General features: G+C 42.5%; 1 protein-coding gene across 3 annotated transcripts in view; it reads left to right on the forward strand.

Annotated features, from left to right (window-relative positions):
• The window catches only part of COPS8 (COP9 signalosome subunit 8), a 20,510-nt gene extending 15,154 nt beyond the window's left edge, over nt 1-5,356 (forward strand). For all 3 annotated transcript variants that reach the window (XM_006032251.3, XM_025213904.1, XM_025213905.1), the window contains 3 exons: nt 1,356-1,418; nt 2,780-2,821; nt 3,813-5,356. In XM_006032251.3, the coding sequence (XP_006032313.1) occupies nt 1,356-1,418; nt 2,780-2,821; nt 3,813-3,892 (185 nt within the window). In that variant the 3' untranslated portion in view covers nt 3,893-5,356. The remainder of the gene's footprint in view (nt 1-1,355; nt 1,419-2,779; nt 2,822-3,812) is intronic.
• The last annotated feature ends 15,241 nt before the right edge of the window (nt 5,357-20,597 follow it).

Raw genomic sequence — 20,597 nt, forward strand, 5'->3', positions numbered from 1 at the left:
GCCACGCTCCTCTGGATCTCACACAGGGTTTCTATTACCCTGCCGTGTACCCAGAGTCCCCACGAGATGGATGTGGAGTCCTCTTCGGCTTGGGCGGAAACCGCTCAAGCCTTTTATACGGCTAACAAGCCAATCGCTAGCCACCATGTGTGAATAATTTAGCACTAGCCAATCACGGGGAACGAATTTGCATACCGGTGGCGGGAACTCTTTTGCACCGTGCATTCCTCTTGCAACATGAGCAATGCACCCTGCAAAAGAAGCTGCAGAAAAGGCGGGAAACTCGTCCCTGCACCGGGGTTTCCTCTTGCTACAGGAAACTCTCCCGTGCAATGCTCTGCAACTCGGCGGGGATAATTCTGGTGCCGAAGCACACACACACAATCATGCCTTTTGGGTCATGACAAAAATGAGAATTTCTCCCATCTTCTCCCATTGCCAGAACAAAAATGAAAGTGCAAGTTTTGAATCGGACCTCTTAGACTAGGTTCCAAGAGACCCCCATTTCTAACAGCCCTGTACTTTTCTAAAACAGGCTTATTTTTTTTAGTGCAAAATGCGTAATCAGATCTTGAAGCAGGGATTGGAACCCAACTCTCATCCTCCATGGTTTTGTGGGAATGTACTCATCACTGGGCTACAGCTGTTCTCGCTCTTGCTTGCAGTTCTTCTGACTCTGTGAAACTTGCACTGTTTGGTGCATAATGACTTCATGCAGAAGGGCAATGTGACTCCACCCTAACCTGGTGTCTAGATTCCTTGTTAGGGCACTCTCCTGGACTTGAATCCTCTCAGGCCTTGGAAGTTATTGAACTCTTGCTTTGCAAGCGAGCCCTGTAAGCTTTAGGCTGTCATATAAAGGTAGGCAACTACTCTTGCCATTTAAAAAAAATGGCTGTGGCTGCTGTGCTTAGGGTTGAACTCAGTGCTGTTGGGGTATGTTTGGTGCAGTTTGAGTATATCCACTGGATCAGCCAGTGGCAACACCTTCAAGAGAAATTCAGGTGTATAAGTAACTTTAAGGATGAAAGCTTAGGCACTTGAGCCCCTTGAGCACCTAAGCAGTACAGTGCTTGTTTTGTGTACTGCTCACTTGGACTTCAGTTCTTAAGTTCCTCCTATGTTGCAATTTAGGTGCCTAAATTTTTTTTTTTGTACTGGCCCCAAATGACAAGACACATGGCATGAGACATGAGTTCTAAGAAATGAAACTCTCCATAGCATATAGTCAGAGGGTCATCAGACACTTTGCACTGACTGGGAACTGCTGACATCAAATAACTTCAGCGTTTTGCATTGCAGTTGAACACAGAGGTTATCATTTTGTTCTTTTGGATTTCATAATGCATTTTCAGGTGTATTGGAACAAGGCTGGCAAGCAGACTCAGCAACTCGTATGGTAATGCCTAAAAAGCCAGGTAGGTGGAGCTGTTATTCCATGAGGCATATGGAGTCTGGCTTTGTTTATAGTATAGCTGTTCTTTAGTGTAATTAAAATTATGCATAATGTAAGTTCATATTTTATAACAAGGTTTAATGCAGACATAGAACACAGAGTTTTTTTTCCCTCCAGGAGAAACTCCAGTCCTTTACTGGTGGGATGTGAAAGGCTCTCACTTCCTGTGTTCTGGTGTGCTTAAACAGTTGGAAATCAAGTAGCCAAGCCTCCTTAGCAAGCTGCTGACTTAAGCTCTGTGGGTGGCTATACACATGCAAAGAGGCTGCTCTGATGCGTTGCAATTACAATGTGTAATTGAAGTCTCCAGCAGACTTCAGTATTATGTGTATCAGTGTCCCTAATGCTAAAAATGGCGAGGGCGTTTTAAACTAAACCTGGGTCAGCAAGCTTTAGTTAATGTGCCCCCACCACCATTTTTTCAGTGCGGGGACACTGATGCATGTGATGCTCTGGGTGCTTTTTAATTGGAACAGCTCTTGGAATACATCTATAAATGCCGTATGAATCTGTTGTTTCATCATCACTCAGCATAAGGATTCCACAGTAATGGAGATAATAAGTTTATTAATTGAATGTACTATGTTGAGTGTTTACACTCAACATTGTAAGAAAGTAGTAAACTTTTTATACAGATATTTCAGGTATGGAGGAAGTCAGTCAATTGTATTTGTCTCAGCATAACCATACTTTCCATGTCTAACTTCCTGTGTTTTTGAGATGGGATTATGTGCTTCATGACAACTTTTTTTCAGACTGACATATTACTAATAATGGAGTTTCTAGATATTACTGGAAAGTATTTGGTATTAATAGAACCAAGGCCAGAACATTTTTTGTTGTTATTTAAAAGATTTTGAAGGGCTGCGATCTTGCTACTGTAAATTTTACCATAAAAAGTGACTGGCCTGAATTTTTCTAGCCTGAATTGTGAACATACAATTTCTCACCAAGTTTTCTTGAAAATCTGACCAATTAGCAGGGGAAAATGGACAACCTGCCCAGTAGAGCAGTTATCATCCATACTACTCTTGCAAGTGTATGTAGCTAATTATGAATGCTTTTGCAAATGCAGTATGTAAAAATGAACAGTCATTAGCTTTACTTCATTTATCTAACAGTATTCGTTCTGTTTCTGAGGTGGTATGTTCTTTCTTATGAGCCTCAGATTTTAAATTAACTGGCTTTAGACTATAAAAGCCAAAACTTCCAATGGAAAAAATTAACATAATGGATATTAGACAGTTTTGGTTAAATATATATTATGATTAAAATAATGGGTCTTTCAGTAAGTTAATGTTCCTGTTGTATTTTTTCCTTTAGGTGCACTGGAAGCTTCCTTTAACAGGTTTAATCCTTCTTCAGGTATTTTATTTTTTAAGAAGTATAATATACATGTGAATTGCTGATTATCTGGAACTTAAGCATCCTTTTTGCACATAGATCAAAGAAATCACCGGTTAGCCTAGCACCACCTTCCCAACAATTCTCAATGAAGCTCACAAACCCCTAGCATCTTGCTTATTTAAAGAAAACACAACCCCTCTGTTTAGGGCATCCATTTCCTCTAACATCCATGCTACAAATTAAATTTGTAGTAATCCCAACAGGCCAGTAACTCCCATGGAATATTAGATCATGTGAAGAGTTGGTTCCAAAGCAGAAGCACCTTCTGAACTGTCAGTCTCTTAGACTGACTGGGATCCAGCTGGGTTTTTCAGTTATTTCATTGTCCTGGAGAGAGGTAGTCAAGTCAAGTATCCAACTCTCAGAAATTTAAATAAGCTTTAAATCCTTTGTACATTTGATGCACTGACTTCTAGAGGATGAATTTAAAGTAGGGGAAATCTCTGCTTACATCTTCAATAGTATTTTCCTGGCTGAAACAAAAGGCCAAACATTGTTGTGCCTTTTAAACTTGTTTTTGACACCCAGAATTTTCTGCACTTGTGTTTTATACAAGCAAGCAATATTGGGAATAAATCTCAGTTTTCAGTTTCTCATATCTGATATAGAAAATAAACTTAGATTTCCTGGACGCTTCATGTTCCAACCATTGGAGCTCCAGTCAAATGCCCCAGACTCTTCAAGCCTCCCCAGTGCATGTGTAAAGATGCTCCTAGAGCCCAAATAGGTAACTTTTTCCCTTCTTAACCCTACAAAACAAAAATATATTTGAGGGTGTCATGATTCCAAGTATTAGATTATTTCTGACTTGGCTACTGGGTTGGTAAGGAAACATCATGAGAAGTTTAGCCCCTGTGCTTTCTTTTTGTGTGGTGCAGGAACTGTGATAAGTGTGTTGGGCTCTGAGTTCTACCTTTTCGCCTAATACCGAATGTGTTTGTCTTTACAGAACCTGCTCCAGTTCCACCAATTCCTAATGAACAGCAATTGGCCAGACTGACTGACTACGTGGCTTTTCTTGAAAACTGATTGTCCCAGTCCTGAGTTCAGGACAGAATCTGAGAATCCTGTGTACTGGCAGTGCTGGAAGTCTAAAACTTATTTTTATCCTATTTGTTCAATGTTGCAGCATCCCCTGTTGGAATGTGTTAAATATTTATAGTGTATATTTTGTCCCTTTATGTGTTTTATAAGGTCTGAAGTTGAAACTGTCCCTTAACTCCAATGCTATTTATCCATTAGGGGTGCAGAAGTATTATAAGTCAAGTTTTATTCCCCTGCAACTCGCATAATGGGAAAGGGCGTATCTCTTAAAGTATAGTTTAATAAAGCAGCAGATGTAAAAGGGAAATGTCTTCCAAAAGCAAGACATGTTAACTGATAGGTCCCTTGTGCTGGTCATCTTGATACTTCCCTTGTCATCAGTGCAGTGCTTGCTTGAAAATAAGACACCTGTCACAAACAGGTTAAGTATAAAGAGGAGATCCCTATTTCACCTGCACCACAAGATAAACCATTGTGACCTAAGATAAGTAGTTATGATCTACACATGACCAGAAAACTAGTCTATAGTATCCATTATTTTCCTAAACAGTTCCCATTGTTCTCAGCATGAAGGGTTTTTATTAATTGGTCATTCTTATATCCTATTGCTTACAAACTTGCTGGTCATTGTCTTCTTCCTACGTCTGGAAAGAATTGTTTTGTAGCCCAATGTACAGCAGAATTATGCATTTGTTGTTACCTAGATAATCGGCTTCGGAGGCATTGAGGGATAAAATTCAAATGTGTACTTTGTTTTGCAAAAGCATTTTCATTTTGAAAGACTGTAATTTTTAAGGGCAGCCACATTTAAGACTCCAATCTGATATTTTGCTTTTGTAACTTTAAAAGGCCATAGTGCCATGGTACTCTGTATCCACTATGTTAAGGGTTGGCTTTACCAGTAATGGCTCTGCCTGTCTTGAGCTGTCTGGATTTCTCTTGTAGTTGAGTAGATGGCCTTAAGTAAAGCCTACTTTATGCTGCAATGTAGTTTATGTACTTCTTGCACCAGAGCACTGCTATATTAATCCTTGAATTCAGTATGATCTTCAGAAGTGGAAAGGAAGCATATGCGTTCCCTTGCCTCTGATGCTAAAATAAAAAAAAATGGGACTTTGGGTAAACAGTGGTGCTTTAAAGGGCAGTGCATGCCTTTATCCACCTCTTTCTCCCTCCACTTAGTTTTCAACATCACCTTCAGTGGTTTGTCACGTGAAGATGGCAGGTTCCTGTTATCTGTAGTGACACTTTCTCCCAGTGTGCACTACCTACTGTACATTCTTGTGTGTATAAGGGAGAGGGGTCTTAAATTGTGCACTGTTGTTTTCAGAGCCCCTTTTCTGTGTAACCATTTCCTCTCAAAAGATTTATTTATTTGAAACCCATCCAAGCTTTGGATCTTTAAATATGATGCAGATATTTGTGATATTAAAACATGTTTACACTAAGTGTGTGTGTGTGATTTTGATTTCTTGCAGAAAGTATAAATATTCAAAGCTTATAGCTATAGAGTTTTGGGTTACTGTATTTACTAGTTTATTAACCCTCCTACAGCTTTAGTATATTAAGCCAACATAATTATTAATGAAGCTTACATAAAGATGTATGAATTTGTTCATATAAAAATAGTGAGTCCTTAAATATTTTACGAAGTACCCAAATAGCATATCTGAGGACATAGGAGGCAACATACTCTGCCCTTGTTGCTTATGTAATTAGACATCATTATATGATCTGCTAATATATGTTTTCAGCTTAGAAAAACAGATTCTGCTTGTAAAAATGATCAAAGTTGCATTGATCATGGAATAACCATCTCTAGTTCATCACTGGTATTAAATTCAAGCAAGGAAGAATGTAGCCATCTACTATTAATTGATGAGTCACTTGACTATTGTGGTCTTGCATTGCTGTGTCTTTGCTTTTGCTCTTCTTAATTTCATATTTTTCATTGAGTTTAGTATTTTTATGCCCGCTGAAAAGCTCTTCAACTAGTTAATAGTTTTTGTGTCATAAACCCACTCTGACTCTTAGAATCTTTTAATCTTGTTCTGCATCTTTGTTTTACTCTTCGTGTCATTTACACGAAATGTGAAAGAAATGTTTCTTCAGTTCCATGTACAACTGTTTTGCATTTACCTAATAAGTTATAGGTACTACTATTGACACTTAAACAGTTAGCATTCTGAATTAATGCCAGTTACATGTGAAGATAGTGCACACTTCTCTAAACCGGGGTGCTCAACCTCCGACCTGCAAGCCAAACGCAGCTGTAGAGCCATCACTACAGGTCAGTAAATTTGGCAGCATGGGAACAGTAGCCTTTAACAAGGCCACACTCCCTGCTGCAAGTTTCCCAAACCCATGCCCCATAGGGCCAGTTGGCTGGGCCAAGCCAGGCTGTGAGCTCTTCCCTTGTGGGGCTGGGCCACGCACCTTTCTTCCCCATGGGCCCAAATTGAGATATATGTACTGGTCCCTTACTGCATAGGGCTGGGCCACATCCTTTTCCATCTTTACTGGGCCAGGTCATACTTCTGTCCCTTTTCCCTGCATTGAAACAGGGCTGTATTGAGGCTGACCTGCCCCCTGCTCCCCTCCATGCAACCAGATGGTGCCTGCTTTGCCCTCCTAGGATCTGGATCGGGAATGCCACTGCCAATCTGGTCCACTTGGCAAAAGGTTGAGCACCACTGCACTAATCCTTTTAATTTGTTCTGTCAGCAAGTACTACTTGTAATTCATGTTTTGACTGTTGCCGTTAACCAGAAGGCCTTGATTTGCGACACACGTCATGCCCAAGTTCATCAGCCGTTTGTTATATTTTAATAAACAATACAGGACGAATTGATTGACTGTTGTTGAGCCAGTATTGCTAGTAAGAAATTGGAAATCTTCTATTGTACAATCATTTGGGTTTCATTGGAGAGCTTCAATAGTGCTTCTAGTCTGTCCCTCTTGAATTGTATGGCAGGACTGGCTTTAGGAGGATTAAGTCGTTGTCTTTCATTATTTGATGTCAGTTCTGGACTCTTACAAGATGAGGGTTATCCAGATACTGAGACTGCCTTAAAGGAAACAGTCATATATGTGTATCTGATTATATTTAGCATGCTAAATATATTCAATAACAACTCAGTATTACTTATGTTGACATTCTGATTTTTCTAAATCAGCCTTAAAATGAATTTAAGATTTTAATTACTCAGTTTGGGAGTCCTTTCATTTTGCTGCTTAGTATATTACACTTGTATACAATTTAAGTATAATTTAGTCTCAAATATTGTTCCTAAAATCACCATTGGCCATTCACATCCAAAATAGTATCGTGTTTTCCATTGGTTAACTATTTCATTCTACTACTACCACCAAGAAAACAGTAGGAAAAAATATCACATGTTCTTAGTAGGGAATATAGCCATGATTGGAAGGCAACAAACAATACAACAGCACACAAGTAGTAAAGAGAAAATGGCACTGCTATTGAATGAGGACAGGCATCTGTTAATTCATTTGGAGAAAAAAAATCAAGGCTCAAGGACTGAAGTTTACAGGTGCCGCCTCTTCTTTTATCACAATTTTTTTTGTGTTTTCTCTTCCAAGTAGGACCCTGCCTTGGTCAACACCCCTCAACTCCCCCCCCCGAAAGGTAGAGTCTGCTGCCTTTTTAAATGCTTGCTAAAATGGCTTAACCCCGTGCTTTCAGCTCTGTAGTTGGAACAATACAAGTTTTATTAGCTGTTTAGTTGAAGTAGGCAATGTGGGGGTTGGAGTTCTTCCAAACAGCACTTTTCTCAGCAGCCTTCAGTACTAGAACTGGAGTGGGAGGCCGTTTGGATTAAGAAACTACTTATAAAGTCAGTTGTGAACAGAGAGGCTGTAGGATTTCCAAAAAGAAATTCTACTTGAAGTTCATGTTTTCATTTTTTTTTTTTTCCCCTCAACATCCCACATGCAGTTGAACCGGTTTTGTGGGATAAGAAAAAATACATAAGCATGGGAGAGGCCAAGTGGTTAGTGTAGATGCTTGGTGTCATCTGTCTCTGAATTCAATGGTTAAGCATCTGGTAATTCAAGCTGCAGCCCTACAGAAAAGTTGCCTGAGCTGCATCATTTGTGTTGGGATGTGAACTTTTCCCAAGATCATCATGTTCTGTCATGAGGCAGTGTCCTAAAGGGAGTGCAGGTTTCCCTTAATGAAGGCTGTACACATCTGTGCTCACCTGTAAGTAATGTAATGATTATGTGGCAGTTGGGCAGATAACGAGCACCTGGCCTTGCTAAAAGACACTTGCCCAGGTGAGGGCTAGTTCCAGAGAAAGCTCTGGTAGGGAAGAAACTCTCAGGGAAAATCGCTGTGCGCTCAACAGAGTAGATCCTCTACAGGGAATCGGTGCGTGGCTGGCACGCTGACTTTTTAACAGAAGCTTTGTCTCCATGAAAGAAATGAGGGCGAGGGTGATTCCAACTAAAAGGCCTGGATATGGATTGGTCACAGTGTAGCTACTCTGCAAAGAAAACTGGGGGAAGTCTTCCTGCCTGTTGAACTTTTCTGCTAATAAGTCATGTTCTTGGAAGATAACACAGCTTAGCATTCGCAAGCCTGAGAGGAATTCTGTACAACTCAGTGGGGACTTCAAGCCAGAATTCAACAGCAACGTCATGCTTGATTGTAAGCAGGAGTGATGGTTTTGGACTTATCCATTTTTTCTGTCTACCTGTAGAATAACAAGATCACGCATCAGTTCTAAAAGCTAACAGCAGCTTCCCCAGAAGGATTCACCTGCTCCATGTTTGTCTCTAAGCCCTTGCTGTGCTATTGGTCTTTCTTCTCTGAACAGAGGTGAAGTTACCCTACGGGGAAAATTAAATTGAGACTGCTTTTGTTTTGTCAAGTGCAAAGTGATAAGATACACCAAGTCATGATTTAGCTGTAACAAAGCCAGGTGAAAGGTGTGCACTGAATATGAGCTAAAAAGATGCATGTTTTGTGAATTCGATTAACTTCCTCTTTTGAGTTGCACATCAGTGAGCATGTTAAAGTCTGTTCAGGCCAGGAGATCCTCATCCTGTAGAAACATTCTCCAGAAGCACTGAGATCTCATCAAAAGGAGTAATTTGAAGGTAAGAACATTGCAATCAGCAGAAAATAGCCAGTCCGCTATGAACTTGTTAAGTGTGAATTGGAAAAGATGGCTACTGTCAAGAAGGGGTGACAGATTGCTGTGTGGCAAGGTAAGAAGGATCTGAGAGAGAATCATCATGTGGTGGTTGATGAGAAAGGCATGACAAACCACTAGAGGGAAGAACTGAAAGCACAGCATATCAATCATATCTATGTCTAAACTGCCCCTGTAGCTGCCAGAACCCCTTGGAAAGAGCAGTAGGCAGCCTTTGCGTATTTTGTGACACGGCTAGCCTCTCACAATCTAGAAGTTTTAGATGTCATTTTTGTTTACAATAAGCAGGTTTCATGAGTTTGCTTTAAATTCATGTTTGCCTCAATCTTTGCTGCAATGCTGTGTTTCAACATACTCTGAATATTTCAGTGGTGCCTGAAAAACTGAAAGTTCCTCATGCTTAAACAGTAAACAATATACCAGCTCTCTAGGAGGAATAACTGTTTCTGAAATTTAAAATAGAAATTTAGTACACTTATTTCTGTTGCAATTCAGTCTGTTTTATGATCTGTGTTAGATGGAATTGAAGCCAAGTAGAACCAGATGTCCTGTTCTGAGATGTCTAAATATGGAGAAATAGCATGCTGTTCCTTTTGACACTGGCCACCTTAAATCCTTGAGGCTGTTAGCACCTCTCAATACCAATGATAAGCTATGTATTTTATTGGTTGGATTAGGTATATTAAGAAATGAGGTATATTATGATCAGATTTCTAGAAATCCTTGGCATTCCAGTGCAGCAGTTTCCACAGCCATACTCATACATACATTAGATGCATGCAAGGTCTTTGGTTGGTTGCAGAATTCTTTTTATATTGAAAACATCAATTTTCTGTAGGAGATGTTTAAATATATTTCCCCACTATGGAATAAAGTGATTGGTAATCTGCTGCAAAGGGATATTACAGCAGTTGAAATGTAAGGTAATAGTGCAATCCTTTCCTTAGCAGGAGAAGCTACCGGTTGGCTGTAACAGCCAAAAGCCACTATAAAACCTCAGGCTTTTCAAGCTGCTTTTATTGTTAAAATCTTCTTTCTGACAGACTTCTGGGAGCTATTAAAGCTAGGCATTTGAATTAGAAGCTCACCTAAGCCAAAACCCTAAGTCTAAACACCTTGAAGTTGGGGGGGGAAATGTGGGTCTGGATCATAACTTTACATCTGAACCTTAGCTAAATAATGATGTCAAACTAAAAAAAAAAATGAGCGGAACACTTCCAGGATCTGAATCTGAACGTGGCAGCAGAGGGCTATGTTCAGTGTGTCCATTTCTAGATTAACAGACTCTGAAAACCTTACTTCTTCCAGCTTAGATGCATTTATTAACAAGTGTCATGTTGCCCCTGCAGAATATATACTGAAGGAGATATGCTTTTCTTGATTTTGAACAGGCTAACCATGACAGTCACTGAACTGGGAACCAAAATACCTTGTTTCTTTTCCCAGCTCTGCTACTGAACTGTTCTGCAACCTTAGGCAACTTGCATACTTCCCTGTGTGTCTCTCCCCTCCCCACTGGTAGAAACTCTCATGCCATTTTTTTAACTGTCGTTGTTCCCAGGTTATTTTTCTCCTGAAGCAGCCATTTTTATTCTTGGAGAAAAAGTCTGAACATCTGTACCCTTGTGATTTCTCCTGGGAAATCAGCAATTCTCCCAGGAGAAGTTGAATGTCTATATGAGGCCTCTCACCGTTTGTACAGTTGCTGTTATGATTAGCCTTGCTCAAATTGAGCCTGTAAACACTGTCATTGCACAAGTAATTAGAACAGAGTGCAAGGGTAAGATGGCAGATTTAAGACCCTTTAAGGTAACATAATGACTGAAACTTTAAAACAATTTGTAACTGTATTGCAATAAGGTCCTGATTCTGAAATGTGTAGGGTATGCTGTCCTCTGATGATAGGAGAGTCAGAGATGCCCTGTTATTTTCAAGAGGAGGTCTCAAGTGGTAAATATCTCTGTTTAAAATCAAAACCCAGTTCCTTTGTACGTACTGTGGTACACTTCCTTGGGAGACGAGACAGAGAGAAAGAAATTCAATGAATTGTTAAAGTTTATGTGAATTTTGTACACTTGTCTATATGCATTGCACAAGTTTGGTAATTAAACCTTACCCCTGCATAGTTATTTACTCTGCAGATTTAAGTCATTGAGGCTAGAGCTGTGTAAGGCACTGTTTTCTATTAACAGGAGTGTGTAGGTTCACCCCTATGCGTCCAGCATAACTGAGCACAGTACCTTGACTCAGAAGAACTGCAGTAAAGAAACCCTTTCTTTCTGTGTCATTGGAAGATGATACAAGTCCAAACATTATAGACTTCCACTAGCATAAGCTTATTAAATGGTATAAGAGTGATAAACCAGTCCTAGTATATTTCTTATCCACCAAAGTTAAGAAATGTCTAAACCAAGGGTGCTCAACCTTCATCCTGCAGGCCAGATCTGGTCTCTGGGGCTCCCCACGGATCAAGAAATTTGGTGGTAGGGGAGTGCTGGCACTCCTTACCTGCTCTCATGGGAGCCCCATGCCCTGTGCACTGAATCTGGGGCCCAATCCCAATGCACAGGTCCAGGTGGGGGTGGTGCCAGACTGCCAAGACCCAATCCTGGAATGAGGGAGGTAGGAGGGTCACCATGACCCAATCTCAGTGGGAGTGGGTGGTGCTGATTCAGCCTGCAGATGGGCCTTCATCACTCATGTGACCCACAGGGCCAAAAGGTTAAGTACCTCTGGTTTAAATCCAGGGTGCTTGGCCCTTGACCCATGAGTTGGATCCATCCCTGGGAGCTGTGTCATGACCCATGGGGCTCCCCATGGGTCCACAAATTTGGTCATTGGGTATTGGGGCAGCCTTAATGGCCACTCCCCTGCTGCCAAACTTCTGGACCTCTGGGGATCCCAGCAGTCTGGATAGCTTGGTCCTGTGCACTAGGTGGGGTGGTGTGGGGCTTCTCATTTGGCCCATGGAGCCAGAAGGTGGAACACCATTTGTCTAAACAGAGAGCAAGTGGAGGGAAATCACTCCACATCTGGAATTGGTTACACTGAAAGTCAGTGGCAGTGCTAGGCATAAGTTCCAAATCTCCTGCCCATCAAGCCAGTGCCTGATCAATAAGCCATTCTACAATGCAGATGGTTTTTAATTCCAAAGGTGTTTGGGACATCAAATGAAATGATGGGCCTGACCTGCCAATGCTTTGTTTGTTATTTTTTGCTGTTCACATCTGGGCAATGAGAAGCATAGGCTCTTGCAAGTCCCTGTATAGCATCTGATAAAGTAGGCTATAATTTACAAAAGCCTATGCCTTTCTTTACCAGTTAGTCTGTAAAGTGTCACCTTGTCCTGATTTCAAGCTAACATGGCTACCTACCAGTTTCTACGCGGGCCACGTATAAAATGTGATTGGAGCTGACTGGTAATATGTTATATTCCTTTTGTGAAGGCATAAATGACACAAGAACACAATGCTGGGTTGCTCAGTCCATTCTTTTTGCTTTTAGGCTATAAACAAATGTTGTCTTTGGAGCAGTAGCAGCTGTGCTGCATAGCTTCAGGGGTCCAGTAGTGCAGGACAACAGCCCTGGGTGCCATGCTTTGATTTGGGGCATGCGCCATAGGAATCTCTTGTAGGGAATTCTTGCAGGATCATCTGCAAGGATGGAAACCCATATGAAGGTTCCTCTTCTTGCAGATGCGTGTCCTGAGTTGGGGCACAAAAGTATCAGCCTGATACGTGTGCTGTGGGAATGCTTGATACATGCACTGTGGGAATCTGCTACAGGGAAGTTCCCATGGGAGTCAGTTTGCTTACTGTACACCTTTAGTCACAGCAACCTTTCTGGGCACTTGAAGCATGACAAGTAGAAGGGACATCTGACTGCTCACAGCTTGTGCCACCATAAAAATGTTCATGGCAGCACAAGGCCCATGTTTGTACCCTTCAGTTTTTCAAATTGAGATTGGCAGCAGCAGATATACAAGTCATTTTCCCAAGGCAATCATGACACACCTTTAACATTTGGTCTGTTGCAGACAACTTAGCCTTTGAAATTGGTTTTTATGGTAGTTGGTGTGCTTGGGGGATGGAGGTAATTAAAATAGCAGCCAAATTATAATTACAATCACATTGTGAATTGTATATGTAAACAGTGCATAGATCTAAAATGCCTGGGAGTGGAAGTGGGATCAGGAACTGGGGAAAAAATGGAATGGACCTGAGAATAGGAGCAAAAGCAGAGGTGAGATGTTGAAATCAAAGAGGAACAGAGGCAGCAGATGGGGACAGATGGGATAGGAGCAGAAGGGAATGGGAACAGTCCTGGAATTAAATCCAGGTTTCCTCAGTCTTAACAAATATCTAGTAAATAGTTGTTGAAAACCTAGTGGCATGCCTTATCTCTCTGGGGTGGCAGCCTTCCATAGAAGAGTCTTCTATTGCTACTAATTACTAGGACTGTGTGAAATTTTGCTGAGTGTTTCATTTCAATGCGTTTCGAGCTCGAAACAGTGAAATCAAAATGAAACAAAAGCTTTGAAATGAAATGAGGAGTCCAGTGGTGGGAGGTGGAGCACAGTGCCGGCTCTGCCTGCCTCCCACCACCAGACTAAGCTCCATGGGGCTGCAGAGCCACTTGGAGCTCAGCCTGGTGACAGGAGGCGGGCAGAGCCAGCAGCGCTCTCCGCCCCCCACCACCAGGCTGAGCTCCATGGGGCTGCGGAGATGCTTGGTTCCAGGCAGCAGTGGCAGCAGCAGCCTCCTGTCATTCGGTGCAGATCCAGAAGCCTGCACCCCCAGGAGGAGTCCAGCACAGCCCTCAGCCCTCCCAGGGGTGTGAGACCCTGGATCTATGTACCAGATTACAGGAGGCTGCCATTGCCGGCAAATTTTGCTTTCAAGAGTTTGAGTTTCCAAGAAACCATTGCACCTATCTCCTTGAAACTTGGCAGGCTTCATGGGGCTACCACCCCTGCAATTTGCATCCAAATCAGGTAAGAAAAGACAATGTTTTAGGCATTTTCATGATTCCCCATTATAGCCTATGGGTGAAACATCAAAACAGTTTCAAGAAAATGAAATAGGATGGTGCTTCGAAATGAAATGACAAAACAAAACGCTGTCCCTTCAGAACAGCAAGATGGATGTCAAAATGAAACAGTGGTGTTTTGCACAGCCCTACTAATTACTCAGAAGCTGTAAGTGGTAGAAGGCTGTGAAAGAGTTCTAAAGATCCCAGCTCTGCTCATGACTCGCATGGTAGGATGATAGGATGTCACATAATGGAATTATTGCTTTTTGAGCTTGCTTCTTTAAATGCATAGTGCCCTGGTTAGAAGTAGTGCTACATAAGGCTGAAAAAGTTGAAAAATCAGGCGTTCCAAGTTGGACGCATCTGATAATTTGGGGTCTTAGCCAAAGAGGGTGGTAGACCAGGCTTTAGGCACATACTATTTGCACCCTCACAAAAAGATAAATATCAAAGGCTTCAAAGCAAGTGCTCCGAAGGGGAGCCTTTCCATTTACTTCAGTGGGCTTTGGACCCAGTGTACATGTACATTTTTAGAATACGGGATAGTTGCTTGAGGAAAGGGGAGGAGGAGAATAAGGGATAAAGCTACATTGGTGTTAATTGCCATTTTATACATGTGATGCATCTGCTTCTATCCCAGGGTAGCCATTCACTCAAGACAGAGTATAACTAGCTTTTCGCCACATAATGATGTGGTGCTGTAATGTAGCACCTACTGCACATTAGGGATGTTGATTGTCTGTCTGTTCTGGATGACAGTGAAAATTACACTATTGTTTTGACAATAATATAAGTTACACAGGTGCTAAAGGTACGGTTGTAGCCATGGTGGTCCAAAAATCTGAAAGAGGCAAGAGTTTTTGTGGCAATGGCTTATTTTGGACCAACTGCATAACGGGTATTAATGTATCTTGTTCAGGCCTCCTTATCCAATGTAGCACTACTAACAAGGAAAGCAAGATACCAAAGTTGAGAAGCTAACTTCTTTATTGGGCCTTTCTTCCCAGAAATGTCAGAATCTCAGGGCCAGCTTATGGCCAGTTTGAGACAGTCTATCCTAGCTGGGCCAAGACGTTAATAGTTTGAGCTGGCTTTACAACTGTGCTTTGAGTAACCATTGGATTGGTTGCTCTGGGTACTTGGCTATGGAGAGCTGCTTGCAGATATTTAGGTCCACACTTAGCAGAAGTTCTCAGGCCAATCAAGTCATTCACTCCTACTCCTGACACTCAGGCAGTCTCCTAGTTCCTCTTGCTATCTGGTGGATCTGGGCTTACTTTCTGGCCCTGACTTTCAGACTATTACAGTGGCCCAAATCTTTGCCCATCCTCTTGGATCTGGACTATTATAGTTGGCCTTTGCCTTTGGCTTATTTATTGGCCTCCAGCATTGGCCCTAATCATTGGGTTAAACTGCCCATGCTATGGTCCCCTTAAAGCTCTAAGCAGAGACTTCAGTCCTCTATATTCTGCTAGTATTCTGCTAATAGGGTAAAATCACTCAACCACTAATCATCTGTGGGGTTTATTCATGCTTTGTACAGTTATTTTGGCATATAACCTCATGTCATTTAAAGGGCTTAAGAGAGTGCCGCTGGGTTGTTGATTTTGGTGATATTGGATGTGATGCTAGTGATCTGTGTACCTTGTGTCTGGGAACAGGACAGGAAGGGCTTTCAATGCTTGTGGGTTGACTGGATGGCCTCAGCATGGCTGTTGGCTGTGTGTTCTGTGAATTAAACAAGAAGGAGAAAGGTAAGGTATAATTTGGCCATTAGGTTTTCAAGTTGATAGTAGTTCCCCCTGAAGGTCTGCATGAGGTGGGAGGATGGCCTGATCTGATGCTTCTATTGACTGTAATTGAAGATTTGCTTTTCACACCTGCAAGAACAGGCACTCTTTTCCTGCGGTTAGAGACTTTCAGAAAAAAATCTAGGATGGTGTGCAGTTTATGGTTTTGGTCATGGGGCATTAGGGAAGACTTCTTTGTCAGCTTTGCTTTGCTTTTTGATTTTTCAGGTTGGAATGAACTCAAAATTGAGCTTTTTGAAAAAAGCCACATTTTGCCTGGCTTCAGATTGAAATTGTGCAAAGCAACTAACTTTCCCATGCTTTCCCCTCAAATGCTATAATTCAGCCTTGGTTTGCTGAAAGGCTTGCAAAACTTGGCAACCCTGACCTGGATTTATGAAACTAAGAACCAGCTGCAGTTCAGCAATTGAGTTTCACAACAAAAGCTGTAGTAAAACTGATTAAATAGCCCTTGACAGTATTCCTTCAACCTTTTCTGTTCAGATTCTTTCCATTGTCCATTGCTGTTGTGGAAAACTGATCTCAGTTCAAACAGTTATAAGGCTGAATTATCTTCTAGTAAATCTATGGACCCCACACTCCCATCCCCAACTTCCTCCCACAAATGGATGACATGTGGTATTACCCAGCATCTTTTTAAGCACTCACTCAAGGCTTTTAAACATGTCCCACTTTGTCAGAGGAAGAATGTGTTACTTCCTTCCCATGAAAAGCCAACCTGTAAAGTGGTTAACCACCTGTCACTTGCCTTCTGACAGATCACTCCTAGTTGAACTTCTGGACTTGAAGGGTTTGTACTAGCTAGGTAAATGAATGTTGCATTATGTGCAGTGTTGCTCTCTTGTGCCCTTCTGCAATGAGCTGTTCCTTGTACAAAGGCTGGAAAATGTTACAGCACGCACAGGCTGCTGCTTACGTGCACTATAAAAAATGTCAGCGTGTCTGTGTTACAGTTTCCAGGGAGCTGAAAGCTCTTTTATTTAAATCAACATCCCTTGCCAAACAGGGTTTCAGTGAGCTTTTATGAGTGTGTAAACAGAAACCTCAGGGTAGTAGTGGGTTATTTTGAGCTGTGCTGAGATGAAGCGTGTGCAGTGTGGAGTAATTGGATGGTACAGAACATTATGGAATACAACACTTCGGCAACTAGTTTCCTTATGTGGAGGAAAAGCTGGAGTGTGGGGAAGAGGGAGGGAAAGGTGGAATAAAGTTCAGTCTCTCTACAGCTAGTAAGGAAGGAAGGGGTGAGTTTTATAAGGACACCTTTGTAGATTGCCAGTGGGTGGAGCTAGAGATGAATGGATCTGCAATCACTGGAATCTGGTTGAGGAGTGCTTGACACATGAAGCTGTTGTGAGTTGCTCAAACCCTTTAAGTTTAATCTGTTTAGTTTTATCAAGAGGAAATAGTTGTGGTCTATAGACACCTACACAAGATCTCTGACAGTAGGGGAGCGAGGATAGCCAGTTTCAATAGCTGGAAGCTGTAGCTGAATCATTTAAACTAGAAATGATGTGTAGTTATTTAGCTGGGAGAGTAGGACCATTGGACAATCCTATGAAGGATGTGATGGATTCACTGTTAGTCTCTTAAAGCAGGAAACGTCTTTCCAATAGAGAATTGGCTACAAGCTATGGAGTTGATGCAGGAATTGACTGGGAAGGTTTTTTAATGGCCTGTGTTATGGAAGAGGTCAGTGCAAAAGAGAGAGCCACGCTTGGTGAAAATCACTACAGTTCCACTAAAGTCAATTCAGCTGTGACATGCTATAGCTGCTAAGGAGAGATGATAATGGTTTCTTCTGACCTAAAATCTGGAAGAGTGTGTGTGCATGTGTGTGAAAGAGAGACTGTTTTGCACTATAAGTTGTTGGTGATGTGTAGGTGGGGTGCTACCTATTCTGCTTGTAGGAACAAATATCTTTCTTGTACAAACATTCTGCTAAGATAACATCTTTTTATCTAGGTGCCAACATGGTCAGAAGCCATTATTGTCATTGAAAATAAATGTCTTCTAGTCTGAACCTCTAAATAAAATTTGGGCACATCTGAGCACTCACTCTGCCAAGCAGCCTGGTGTTGAGACCTAGGCCCTTAGCACACGTTACATTTAAGAGGTGATTAACCAGTTAATCATGTCCTATATGGTTACTTGGCCACATATTAATACAATTAATGGCATGATAAATCAAGGAATAAGCTTCAAAGGTATTACACAAGATACATGTAATAACTGTGGCTGGTTCCTATCACACCATCAATTGAACCTCTTGCCAGGCTGATTGGGGCTTTCAGCCTCCAAAGCATATGGGAGCCCTTGACTCCCATGCACTCCCAAGGCTAAGAGTGCCAATCAGCTCATGGCCGCTTCCAGTCCCACGGACTGCTTGGAGTCAAGATCCCCAAGGCTGCTGCTCCCAGCCACAGCGTCACATAGGAGTCCTTGACTCAAATACAACCCCCCAGCTAGGAGCAGTGGCAGATGAGGCTCCCAGCCTTCGGTGCACAGCTGGAGTCAAAGGCTCCACTGCATCCCTGCAGCTGGGAATCTGGATCAGCTGATGTGCGCTGCTGGAGTGCATGGTATGCCCCTGCTTCTGGGAGCACAGATATGCTGATGGGACTCCCAGCCTCACAGTGTCCTTGTGGTCACTTGATCAGGGCTCCTAGTCACGGGAGCTTGTTACTTGTTGGTGCAGGGGGAGCCTGGTATCAGGATCCAGGGCTCCTTTTGCACTAGCAATATGGTGTGATGGGATCCGTTGCTAGGTCCAGCAATCACACCTCCTGCCTTGCACATGTGAGCTGATTGTGCACCAGAACCCATCTCACATTTAATTGTATATCTGCCAGGGGGTCTACTGACCACGTACACTGCTTCCTGAATTGTAAATAGGATAGCCATATTCTCATGCTGTTGTGAGCAGGCTAATCGGCACTGGCTCTCAGCAGAGCTAAGAAGCCTGCCTACAGTACCACACTAAAGTAACCACCTTAATTCCAGTTTGGGAGGCAGTGAGTGGGCCAAGCGGGGGAAGGAGGAGGGGAGCTGCCCGGCTGCTGGAGTGGGGGGCTACACACAGCACAGCATGTATGCAGACAGCACAACATGACACCTCTCTGAAGCACAATCCAACAGTCTGGCATCATAATCCCGGACCCCCCTTCCCACTCCACAGCACAGCACAGCGCACATATGGGTGACTGGTGTGGGTGAAGAGGGTTCAGTGATAGAGAGGAGGTACATCTAGCTGCTGCCCAGTGGTGCCGGGTGGGAGCACCCCACATGGTTCTGGGCCCCGTGGGAGGCCCCTCCCTTTCTCTCTTCCCCATGCACCAGCTGTGCTGCTCAGCCATGGCCAAAGGCAGGTCTAGGAATGCAGCAGGGTGCAGTTGTCTGTTGAGGGGGGATATGTATGTGCGTGTCTGTGTGTGCTGTGCCTGTGGGGTGTATGTTGCCATCAGAGAGCTGGCAAGTGAGGTAGGCACCAAGCAGGATTGTCAGCTCCTAGCCAAGCCCCTACTTGCCAGCTTTCTGGTGGCTGATCAGAGCTCTGCCCATTACAGGGGGTATTCACTCTGAATGTGCCAGTGCTCCCATCATGTGCTAACTTTGACAATGAAACAACATTTCTTAAAATTAGCAGATGCTAATTGTGATGTGTAAGCACCCCTCCCCCCCCGCTCTGGTTCACACTCCAAAGGAGTAATAGCCACCAATCCAATGTGGTTGTCTTAATGCTTCAAACAGGAGGTTCCAGAAGGAGTGAGGAAAGCAAACCTTTGAATTTCCCTGTATGATAACCACACTTAGATGGTCTCCAATTAGATGACTGCTTCTGACTTAATTACAAAGGAGCAGCCAGCTGTCCCTTGCTACAAGTATTCAAAGTCAGGCCCTTGGTGAGTCAAATTCCTCCAGTTGTGGGACTAGGGAATTATAGTTTAATAATAGTAGTGTCAATGTAAACATCTCTGGGCATTGCTTAAGGGGAAACTTTTTGTGGTTTTCTTTTCTTGCAGCCAGTTCTACATTGGCCTGGATCTTAGAATACTTTAACATAAGCTGCTGTAACCTATAGTGCTTGGCTGTAGCCCCTAGGTACCAGTCCACACACTGGTGGTTATGAATGCTGTAATAATCTGGTTGTACCCCTTTCATTGCTGCTATGTTCCCATCATGTAAAGGGCTAGGAGGAGGTGCTGTTGGAGCCAATTGTGCCACCCACAGGGCACATCTACATGAGATGCTAATCTGCACAGCAGGTTAATTTGCTGTGCAGTAAAGTGTCACTGTCTACATGTGCACAGCAATTAGGCTGCAGTAGACTAATTTACTATGCTGCCAAATAGTCCCATCAGATATGAGTGGTATTTGGCAGCACAGTAAATTACTGCGCTTAAATGCACATGTAGATGGTGATGTCGGGATTAGTTTACTAATTCAGTTACCTTAATTGCACTTGTAGATGCACCCCTGTGTGCTAATGGAAAGAGTTTTGCTATGTCATCAAAATGGAATTCCTGACATGAAGGTTTGGTCTGTAATTGATAGTTGCTTGTGGTTGCATATAGTACTGGTCAAGCTCCACATTCCCTTCTTCTCATTTCTGGACTGGCTGTTTACAATATGCATAAAATGAGATGCAGTTAGAAAAGAGTTCCCAAA

This window comes from Alligator sinensis, unplaced genomic scaffold (genome assembly GCF_000455745.1).
Source record: "Alligator sinensis unplaced genomic scaffold, ASM45574v1 scaffold1003_1, whole genome shotgun sequence".
Classification (NCBI taxonomy): Eukaryota; Metazoa; Chordata; order Crocodylia; family Alligatoridae; genus Alligator; species Alligator sinensis.